The sequence below is a fragment of the Glycine max genome, chromosome 8 (assembly GCF_000004515.6).
Source record: "Glycine max cultivar Williams 82 chromosome 8, Glycine_max_v4.0, whole genome shotgun sequence".
Taxonomy (NCBI): domain Eukaryota; kingdom Viridiplantae; phylum Streptophyta; class Magnoliopsida; order Fabales; family Fabaceae; genus Glycine; species Glycine max.
The window spans coordinates 5,881,339-5,893,357 of NC_038244.2; the positions used below are offsets into that span (position 1 = coordinate 5,881,339).

General features: G+C 29.3%; 1 protein-coding gene across 2 annotated transcripts; it reads right to left on the bottom strand.

The window, feature by feature from the left end:
- Positions 1–2,088: 2,088 nt before the first annotated feature.
- Positions 2,089–5,777, bottom strand: BZIP10 (transcription factor bZIP10). 2 transcript variants are annotated; one of them, NM_001248045.1, is made up of 4 exons: positions 5,158–5,758; positions 4,458–4,529; positions 4,024–4,053; positions 2,141–2,636 (listed from the first exon to the last, which is right to left on the bottom strand). In NM_001248045.1, exons 1-4 carry the CDS (start codon positions 5,689–5,691, stop codon positions 2,553–2,555), a joined length of 720 nt encoding a protein of 239 aa, NP_001234974.1. In that variant the 5' UTR covers positions 5,692–5,758; the 3' UTR covers positions 2,141–2,552. The 2 variants fall into 2 exon arrangements, with proteins under 2 accessions (XP_014633786.1, NP_001234974.1); XM_014778300.3 differs by lacking the exon at positions 4,024–4,053 and having other exon boundaries at positions 2,089–2,636; positions 5,158–5,777.
- Positions 5,778–12,019: the final 6,242 nt, after the last annotated feature.

Consider the following 12,019-nt stretch of genomic DNA (forward strand, 5'->3'; position numbering starts at 1 on the left):
TTTTTTAATGTGTAATGTGTTCTAAAAAATAAAAATATTTAATAAAATAGTTTATATAACACGAAAGGATAAATTTGTCACTGAAATAATTATCGATTACAGCCTAAGGACATATTTGTTATAATATTTTTTTGACTTTCAGTCTTTTCATTCCGCTGACAAAGATAAAAATATAAAATTTAATTACTAAAAGTATAAAAAAGTACGACAACAAATATATTTAAATATTAACTTGTTTCATGTGTGTATTATGTTATTTGTGATTTCTCAATTTTACATGTATCTTTTCAAAGGCAATTATATTCTATGGACATGTTTTCTAATGTAAAATTTGAATCTTGCTATGCTGTGTTGGGTAATCTCTCGTAATATAGTGAACTGAGATATAAATATCTATTAAGAAATATATTTCATATTTAATACCCGACTGACTAGGGAGAAAATTTGTTTGTGATTTTTCCCCCTATTGTCAGGTGTTTTTTATTTTTTTTTAATTCCTTTCTCTAGGCCTAAGCCATCCTACCAATGTATAGTTTCATGGGTTCATGTCCCTTAAATTTATGGTTTTGATCCCCACATATAAAAAAACACCAACCACCAAACCCCATTCCCGTCCTCCAATCCCCCCTCTCAAGACCAAAAAGTAAAATCGCATGTTCTTAAGTTTTAGATTGAGAGGTTAACTACGTACCTGTGCATCCTTATGTGAGTGTATAATTTCATATTGATGTACCGCATAAATAACTGAAAAATCAACTCACTCTCATCTTTTCAAAAGTTACAATTCTTTTATCCACAGTACAGACTACAGAAAGAACATAATTTTAGAGACTTTTTTATTTATAACGTAATTTTAGCGATTATAATGGTTAAATTAATTTTTTTCTTCTAATTCATTATTTAAGTTTAACTTGTTGTTTTAATTTTTATATAATCTTATTTTTAAAATCAATTCAATTTGATTCCCTAATTTTTTTGAATTCAATTTCGTTATCTAATTTTTAAAATCGATTATTCTTTATGAAAAACATGTTTAAAATTATTTAATAACGGTTTAAAACTGTTACAAAATATGATTTTTTATGATTTAGATTGAATGATTAAATTAAATTGATTTAAAAAAATTAAAAGATCAAATTAAACAAAAAAATAAAATGAATCTAAAAAATAAATCAGGAATAAAAAAACTATTTTAACCGAATATAAATTCAAACAGCAACAATACAAATAATATAAAGAGATTAATTTTAGAATAAGAAATCAAGATTTTTAAAGAAAAGACTTTTCAACCCGATGACTTCATTTTTAAAATATTTATCACAGCACTCTTCAAAAACCTTGTCACTTTTAAAGTGGGTAATGTTTTATGAACTAAAAAAAATTCTGTTTAATTTTTTAATGTTTTTTGAGATATATGTATACAAAAAAAAATTATCACAGCACTCTTCAATTTTTTAATATTTAAATATTAAAACCCAACATTCAATTTGATATCTAGATAGCAATACATAAGTTTTTCTTGCAGAGCAAGCTTTCTAGCAAAAAATCGCACATGAAAGATAAAAAATTTAAGGCTGTATATTAATATCTTACTTATTTAAATTTGTAAATATATTCATTATGAATTTAATAATAATGCACTAGTGTAAAATTTTATATTTACATGTAATTACAAATAGCATGACAACATAACTTATAAGCTACTTATTATAAAAATTAATAAGCTTATTATATGATAATTTGTGATTAAAGTTAATACTGCATAGTCTTTTTTTTTCTTCTCTAGTTATATAATCCTTAACAAATCCTTTATTATTTCGCTAGTAATGTAACAGTTATTTATTTATTTACTGCTAATCCATTTTCCATTTTATAATGTAACAGTTTGCTTCCTTTCCGCTTGTTCCTGTAATTTTCTCATTAATCAAAAAAAGAAAAATAATATATATATATATATATATATATATATATATATATATTTAAACTCAAAGATTTTGCTTTTATATTCTCAATGTACCGAAAAAATTAAAAGATTTAACCACTCTAAAACTCCAGGAAACTATTAAACTATCATATGAGAGCTCAACATGATAAAATTAAATCACAAGTCATGTTACTTATAAAAGTAATTTGTCACAATGAATCATGTGACATATAGGTGATCTTTTAATCTAAAAACAGATTATGTCGAATCTAGCGATCATTTTTCATCCATTCCTCTCACCTGTACCTCACCCCCTACCAAATCAAGCATGGCATTCAAATTGCACAAGTTAACACAAATTATTATTTCAACTTTTCCTACAAGGCCAAATCCGGGCAAAACACACCCAGAACCATGGATCTTCTTATGGATCTTCCACAAGCAGTGGATCAATAGAATACTTTCAGGCTGAATCAAATTACTTGGAATTATTTGGCTGCACCTATTTTCTCTATACAACAATGTAACTCCGAGAACCTGCAATGGCATGCAATCTCTCAAACCTTTCCCTCCTTATATCTACACCAGGCCACAAAGCCTAGTCTGTCCATTAGTGATGACAAACAGATCACAATGATTGTGCTGAATTTACTCTTCGAAGTTTTTTCTTCGGTTTAGGCATCACCTCAATTGGAATGATGCACTCGAAAAGCTGCAAGAAATGAAATTAAAGAAATAGAGATTAGAATTGACAACTAGTATTCGAAAAAGCAACTATATGGTTTGAACACAGTTAAAGGCCAGACTTGAGGCCATCCACGGTACATGAGGCTGTTCATGTGCCAAAAGAATGGGAGTAACAATCAAGAGGTAACAACTAACAAGCAATAACTATGTTATCAAGTTGATTTTGTAATCCGAAACAACTGACCAATTCGGCTAGCAAAACAGAAGCATGAAAACGAGACCATTTCATCATAAGAGATGATATAGAACAAAGTTGTCAGACTATATATAGAAATACAGTAAGAATTATGCAGATCCTTTCATATATAGAAATTCTACTACTGATTTCCTAATTCAACCAAGATTATAAAATTTAGGCACTGAAGTAATACAAACATAAAAGTTCACCAAAAGCTCTAAAAAGATTCCCCAAGATATCTCAAACTGCAGGTTCAACTAAATGGCATGAACAAATGTAATTTAAGGATATATGAAGTCTAATCAAGTGAGGTAGCACAATTCAACAAGTATTGATAGTCAGGAAAATCTAGAAAGCGTAATATTATGCTCTGTAATGAATGATAATAGTAATGAGTATTAGAGGGTTTAGTTCATAAGGACAAGTTCAAGAAGCAAGAAAGAATGACTCAGAAGCAACTCATCCCAAAACAGAGCATAAATTGCAATTAACATATTGATCATAGTAACAGAAGTAATTGAGATTACGATAGGAGTATAAATTAACCATCAAAAAACTATTTCTGGCATTTTGGACACTGCACATATTCTACTGATAGTTCTCAGAAAGTTCAATATTCAAGTTGTAGTGTATTCCTTCATTTTTCCTCTTTTTTTCTAGATATTCGGAAAAAGGACACTTCGAAAGTGATGTTTAATTTGTTTGTTATTTGTGACACTTATGTATGTTTAAGACATAAATAGTATCTTTATCCAAATTATATATTGTATTGTATGCACTTAACCGAGAAATCATGATGAGTAGAGTCCCCTGGTCCCACCCAAAAATTATTTATAAAAAAAAAGACTACAACACACGAACACTTCTTAAGATACTTCAATTACCCAATTTTCATGATTTATCAGTGTGAATACTATAGTTTTAACAACACCTGTCTATCAGAACTAGATGTTTGATAACATCATTAAGCTGGAATTTACTACTTATTTAATCTAAAGCTTGAGCTTCTGCCTATCATTAAATCCACGTTATTAAAAGAAAATTATAAATGGAATTTGGCTTCTTTACTAAAGACATGCCATTACAGGATAGTTTCAAGTATACCAGATCAAATACACATGAACATGCAAATTAACATGTCAAAAAGACAGCAGATATGTTACACAGTACATACCTGCTTTTTCCTCTGCCTTCTCATCTCAGCCTGCATTCAAGACCCAAGGTTTCAAAAACTAATAAAACAATCAGATTCCAGCAACAAAATGTAAAAATCTTCAACCAGCAAAAAAAAACAGTTGCAACAAAAGATGTAACTAAAATTGACTGCCCACAAACAAAATTGCATTAACCAACTAAAGGAAGTTTTAAACTTTCATCATCAGTCAAATACCAGCAATGAGACAATTTTACAGAACGCCAAATCATGCAATCCACAAGTGCACTCAAATGATACCCATTGAAGAGAATTTTTCCAATGAAACCAATTCTATGCTTTCAACCATTAACGCCACTTCCTCCAACACAAACCACAAGGCCAAAACAGCAAAATTACAACCCCATCAACTAACACCATTGATTCCCAACCCAACAACAGCATTAAAGTCTCACCTCTTCATTTAATAACTGCACATTCTCTTGCTCTAGCTGGTGAACCAGATACTCAAGCTCAGATGTGTAAGCCTGTAAAGCAAACAACACCCCACCAATAAGCTCCAGAAGAAAATCCAATAAAACAAAAATTAAAAACACTAAATGAACAATAAAGCTTAGATACAATTCTGTAAATGCTTTCAGCATTCTTCTCGAATCAGAATTGAAGTTTCACCTCAATAATCTAAGTTAACTTTAATAAAATACGAATTACCGAGGTAAAAGTCTAATTTTGATTTTAGAACAACACCAAGTGCACCTAGAAACCACACCCCAGAAAATTAAAAATGCTAACTTTAACCCAGCTGGTTCCCCCCAGCAACTAAAAACTGAGAATCCAACCCTTTAACTAGAAACCCACATTGAGAAAAACCAAACTGAATAGAAACTACACCCCAGAAAACTAAAAATCCGAACTTTAACCCCGCTGGTTCCCCCCGGCAACTAAAAACTCAGGATCCAAACCTTTAACTAGAAACCCACATTGAGAAAAACCAAACTGAATTTAACCACACCCCGGAAGATTAAAAATGCTAACTTTAATCCAGTTGGTTCCCCCCAGCAACTAAAAACTGAGAAAAATCCAACCCTTTAATTAGAAACCCACATTGAGAAAAACCAAATTGAATTGAAAGTGAGGAGAGTAGGCACTAGGCACCTGCTTGCGTTCCCTGGACCTAGCAGCAGACTCTCTATTCTTGATCATCCTCCTCTGCTTCTGAAGCGTTGCCTTGTCAACCGGTTCCTCCACGGCTCTTCTCTTCCCTTTCTGAACCGAATTCGACGGCGCGGCACTAACGCCATTGGCGAAAGGCTCAACGGAGGAGGAAGAGCCATCGGCAGGGAAGGGGAGAAAGGAAGAAGGAGGAGGAGGAGGAGGAGGAGGAGGAGCCCCTCTGACGTCTTCCTCTCTTATGGCCTTGGTGAGGAAATCCTCGAGGGTCATGGCGGCGTCGGCATTGTCGGTAGTGGTGGCAGAGACGGCGTCGTGGACGGTGGCGCCGGTAACGATGTCATTCCAGACGTCGTCGACCGACTTGGGGCTGATGGACTTGAGAATGTCGTCCATTGGGTGCAGATCGGAGAGAAGAGAAGAAAGGGGAGATATAGGAGAAGTTGATGAAGAAGACGACGACGAAGAAGAGTTTCGTGGCAGATCCGGATTCGTCGAGACAACCTTCGACGACGCCATGCCGCGTTTCTAGCCGTCTTTTTTTCTTTTTCTTTTTCTTTTTTGTTTTTGCTTTTCTTCGACTTCAACTGTCACCAAAGAATTAGCTCCAATGCTCCGTTTTTATTTATTATTATTATTAATTGAGTTCACACTAGAACTGTTTCATATTAGTTTTGGGTTTCCCAAAATAAGTAGGTGATTTTAATGATATTAAATACGTTCTTCTTAATAAGATGTTATAATTATTAAGCTTTGGTTTTTTAGTCTCGTGAATAATAAAAAATGTTACTGAATTTTTTTTACTAAAAATAAATAAATTTTTAAAAGAGATTAATTATTGAAAAATTAATAGATAATTCGTATGATAACCAAGAGTATTAGTTTTGGCTTGAGGAAAAGGAAAAAAAACGTATGGAACCATCCATCATCACCAACAAGTCTCGGGAACTCATCTACCACGTGGAGTATTTCCTAGTTAGTCATGAATGATACCTATCTTTTCTTTCACTTTATATATAATAAGACTTTAATGTTTAAGTGTTTAAAGAAGTAAAATAATTTTATATGGTAATTTAATCATAAATTATCCTTAAAATTATTTTAAAATAATTATATTAAAAATTAACAAATTTATTATACACATTATATGATTATATGATTGAATAATTATGTAAATTTTTTTATATTATTAAATGCATTAAATTCATAATAATATATACCGTAAATAAATTATTCTAATTCTTTTTTTTTTCCAATCACATGTCTCTAATGATTTAGTTCTCTAGTTTGTTTTACTACTTTGCTCATTCGATTTTAATTTTTAGATTCACCTATCATTCTCTTTATATTGTTTCTTAGAGTAACTAATACTTTTTTTACATGTTTCTATTTCTTATGAAGATATATACACGTGAAAGAACAGTATCTTTAATATAACGATTTTATGTTTACCATTCATACTGTGTTAGTATTTATTAAAATTATGTGATGATTATTTTATCACCGTGGATTAGATTAAAGTGACATAAAGAAAAAAAAATTCATTGAATTCCAACTATTTTAGTTTTAGGTGTGAGGAAAAGAAACTAAAAAAATCACTAACTCATTATTTTAGTCGTCAACAAGATTTATAAAATGATCTATAATTGTATTTTTAGTTATTGTCGTCGATATTTTTTAAATATATACAACAAGGTAGCGTTTTTTACAGAAATATGACAATAGTTATAATCACATTGTTCATAATTTTCTAAAGTATAAAAAATATAATAAAATTGTAACTGTGCTTATAATTTAAAATCTTGATTAATAACTTGTCAATCTGAATGATAATGAATTTGATCTCTTTTTTGAACACAAATGATATGATAAAAAATCAGAGAACAAAACTAATGAATACTTAATTTTCTTTACTTATGTCATTCATCCTTTATTATATTTTTTTTGCATTTACTCGGTCATTCTCTTTACGTAACTTCCTTTTTGTTGTGTTACTACTCTTCCTATCTATTACTAAATATTAGTATTTTGTAAATGTTATTTTTTTAGATTGTAAATGTTGTTCATTTATTAGATTATATCTATTTTGATATCTTAATAGATTCTTGAAGATTAATGTTCCATCCGTATTGCAAGATGCCATATTATTGATCTTGCTTACCAGATATACATTTTTATTTCAATGTTTTTCTATTTGTAAGTTTTTTTAACAGGGTCTCATTCTTTCTTTCTTTTTTTGCAATTTTGATTTTTGAGTAGGAATTTTTCTTTTAAGATTGAATTATTTTTTCATATTCAGTATTTTATTTATACATTACATAGAATAAATATATTTTTATATTAATTTGTGACATAAAGTTATTTTTAAGTATTGACAATTTATGCATAAAAAACCATTGACAATTTTGATTGTAGTTACTCATCACTCTTTACTTTCACTATACATTTCAAAAATGTTACTCATTCTCAGACTCTTGAACATCTCCTATTTCATGACTCAATCTTTTTTTTTTTTAAGTTACTCATCACTATTCATCAATATTATAAAAATAGGATTAAACTACATGATGCTAAATAAATTAAAATAAACATGGTATAGATATTATAACACATGTGTTATCAATTTATGGCAACAACTTAGTAGTCTAATGGCAAATTGTCCTCCACTTAACTTATGGGGCATTGATGGTACTTTTTTTTTAGTTTTAATTAATTATGCCGCACAAATCTTTTTAGCTTTCCTTCTTAATTGAGACATGTAACGATGCAACAAGCAATTAAATGGACATTAAAGGATGTGAACATCAGCCATGAAAGGACATGCACCGACACACATCACAATTAACATTGGAAAACGTGAGATGGTCTTGGAATTATGCAACAATCGGACTGAGTCACAAAACGCGTTGGTTCACTAATTCGGTAGCTAACCGCCTAAATTACACTAGTTTTTACCGATTCATTTGTACAAACGATTCAACACATGACTCGAACCTAATGTTGATGGTGGAAATTGATTGAATCTTAGTGTTTTATTTTTTGTAAATCCTAATGTAATGTTAACTATAATCAATAATACCTAAAGATATCTTTGACCATTTAATATAATCTTATTTTTGTTATTCAAAATTGGGGGAAAGGAGTGCTACAATTTCTCTATTATTTGTCATTTTGCAAATTTAGCCCTTAGTTTTTTTTTAAAAATGCAAATAAGGTTAATTGTTAATTGTTTGTGAAATAAGTAACGTAGTTGAATAGATGATTACTTATCTTATTTGTCTTATGTGCCATTATGTGACATGATGGATGTGTTTTTTAAAAAATGAAATTACAATTATAATTAACCAAAAAGGCAATATCTTGGAAATGAAATCTTTATAATTTAAACTTTTTCCAACCATAATCCTAATAGTCAATTATATCCAACAACTCATCCTTACTATTCACATGGAACCTTTTTTGATAAGATCATGATATTGAATCCTAATGTAATGGTAACTATAATCAATAATACCTAAAGACATCTTTGACCATTTAATATAACCTTATTTTTGTTATCCAAAATTGGGGGAAGGGAGTGCTACAATCTCTCTATTATTTTTCTTTTTGCAAATTTAGCCCTTAGTTTTTTTTAAAAATGCAAATAAGGTCAATTGTTAATTGCCTGTGAAATAAGTAACTTAGTTGAATAGATGATTACGTGTCTTATTTGTCTTATGTGGCATTATGTGACATGGTGGATGTGTTTTTTAAAAAATAAAATTACAATTATAATTAACCAAAAAGGCAATATCTTGGAAATGAAGTCTTTATAACTTAAACTTTTTCCAACCATAATTCTAGTAGTCAATTATATCCAACAACTCATCCTTACTATTCACATGGAACCTTTTTTGATAAGATCATAATATTAAACCCTTCTTGCCAAAACATGATATTGATATAAAAAATGGATCAATAAAACAATTTTTTTTAGGTTGTGATATTGATACACAAAATGTATGTTCTAGCCTCTAATGATTGTTCTAATGCAAAATTGTGATGAATATCGGCCTTTTTTTTAAAATGCAAAGATCTTTAAAGGAATTATATGCAGTGAATATATATGAATGATATGATCAATGAGATAATCAATAATACAATCAATCACCACAATTTTAATACCAACATGTATCCAATATCAATAATCAATCCAATTATCATAATATGATTAATTAAATTCAAGATTGGAATCAATTTCAACAAAAATAGAGAAATATATTAGAATGAGAGTTTAGAGAAAATTGAAAAAATGATTTTACACTAGTTCATTCTTCCACTAAGAACTACATTTAGTCTCCAATAAAAAAAGTTAGGATTTTCCACTAAAATAATCAATTTTACAATTAAGACATTATATTTCACCCTGATGAATCTTGTGATACCTCATCAGTTAAATACTCAATTCTTTTTAGGGATACCTTACCCTTAAAATGCTTGAGAATCCTCTCTTAATATTTAATTATGGAAATGCAACAGAATTGGAAAGAGAACAAACCCTAATGACACACCAACTCCATCCTTTTATTCTTGCGAGAGAATATGCTTCTCTTCCTCGATCCCTACCTTCTCATCACGTCCACCTTAATTAATTAATTGGCCATATACCATTTTATTATTTTGGAAGAAGAAGTCATTAATGGTGGGGACAAAAATGGAATGAGGAGAAGATGCTATCAACAACTATAATCAATGACTCAAAGGAAAGAATATTAGGGAGAAACTTCGCGGTTTCATGGATCCAAGTTAATTTGAGGGATGAATACCCTTTGGATTTGGATTAGTTCATTTTTGTGTTTTGCCTTACTCTGTGGAATGGTATGTGCTGGTAATGTGTATGGAGTATGGTTGGTTTGACTAAGGTGATGGCACAAGTTCAATGAGTCATGGTGTATGGTTCAAGATTTATGGTTATATTGCATGAAACTTTCAATGTCAAAGATAGAAAAGGACAAGTGAATACTAAGGATCCTATATTTGCCGATAAATTGTCAGATTGAAGTTAAATAAAGTTTAAGATGGATAAAATTTGTCTTTGAGACACTGCCAGTCAATTTTCATTTTAATTTCAATTTTAAAAAAACACATTCACGTCACATAATTACACATAAGACAAATATGATATATTATCATCTTTGTTACTCAGTTAACATACAGTTAACAATTAACCTGTATTTGCACAATTAAAAAAATATAAAAAGAATCAAATTCGTGAAATCACAAAAAATAAAAGTGTAATTAATTTTTTTTATGTGAGACATCATAAGTCAGATTATAATATCACATAATATATAAGTTACATTATAAGTCACGTAATGATGTCAAATTATCAAGTTCACATCATTATTAATTTATATAACAAAAGTTAATGGGTCGATCAAATTTATAAAATTATATTTGAAAAAAAAGTTTATAGATACAAAATTAAATGTGAAAAGAAAAAGAAAACAATTAAGTGTTCCTTTAATTTTCCCATTAAATTTTATGCATCTACACCGCCATTCGTATCAATTTGTTTCAATTAAGTACTTATTCTTCTTTTTTTTCGATGCAAAATATTTCTTTTTAAATTTTTGGTGTCTTCCTTCTTTCATTATATTTTTTTTCAATTGAGTCTGCAAATTGTGTCTACAACCCCCATTTATCATTTTTTTTATGATCTCTTCTCACTCCTTGAGGGTGAGCCCTGGTGCAGCGGTAAAGTTGTGCTTTGGTGACTTGTTGGTCATGGGTTCGAATCCGGAAACAGCCTCTTTGCATATGCAAGGGTAAGGCTGCGTACAACATCCCTCCTCCATACCTTCGCATTCTTACTCACGAAGAAAGTTCATATTCACATTAATTTTATGTCAAACCTAATTAAAAAAGTAGTTAAATAAATGCATTTTACATATTGTCCTTTCTTCAAAAGAATGAAAAAAGAGAGTTAGTGAAGCTTTTCCATCCTTTTCACTTTACGTGCTTTAAGGAATTTGCTTCTTTTGAAAACTCCTATGCATGAGTATTCCTCTTCATGCTGCTTCTATTCTTGTGAATTACTTTCTCCCCTGTGCACCATTGGTTGCTTTTGGCCTTGTGCAACTCAATGTAAAAACACATGCTAATACAAAAACATTAATTTCATTTTCATATGTATAACACAATAATTGACTTTGTATTTAGCCAATTATTATGTCTATGTTCAAGACGTTCTAAGATTTCAAGATATATGTATACATGTGTATGAAAATGCGTGCACGCAAATATTTTTCTCATGAATAATAGTAGTACTACGTATAGAGCATATAAATTAATGTTTGATTTTTAAAGATTCTATATTTATTAAGAAAGAATAAATTTTATTTAGAATATAAACTGAACATTTTTTTAAAATATTTATGTGAATACTTTTCATTATTTAAAAATATTTTTTTGATACTTAATAAATTTAAGAAATTCTTTTTAATATATATATATATATATATATATATATATATATATATATATATATATATATATATATATATATATTGACTACAAAATTTTTAAAAAATTCAAAATTATTTCTATATATCACATCTTTTTTATGCCGATATATTAAATCTTTTAGGATGAATTTCTTTCGTCAATGAAGCATCGTTGAAACGCAAGAATTTGCCTTAAAAAAGCCGCATCTATTTGTGCCAGCTAAAATATAAATTAATCACAGGCTTAATTATTAAGACCAAAGTGTGATTCTAGACTTTTTAAAATCTTAAAACAAAAAATACATTAAATTATATTCAAATTTCAATTTAAAATTTGATTCGTCTAAGGAACTTTTTAGAGG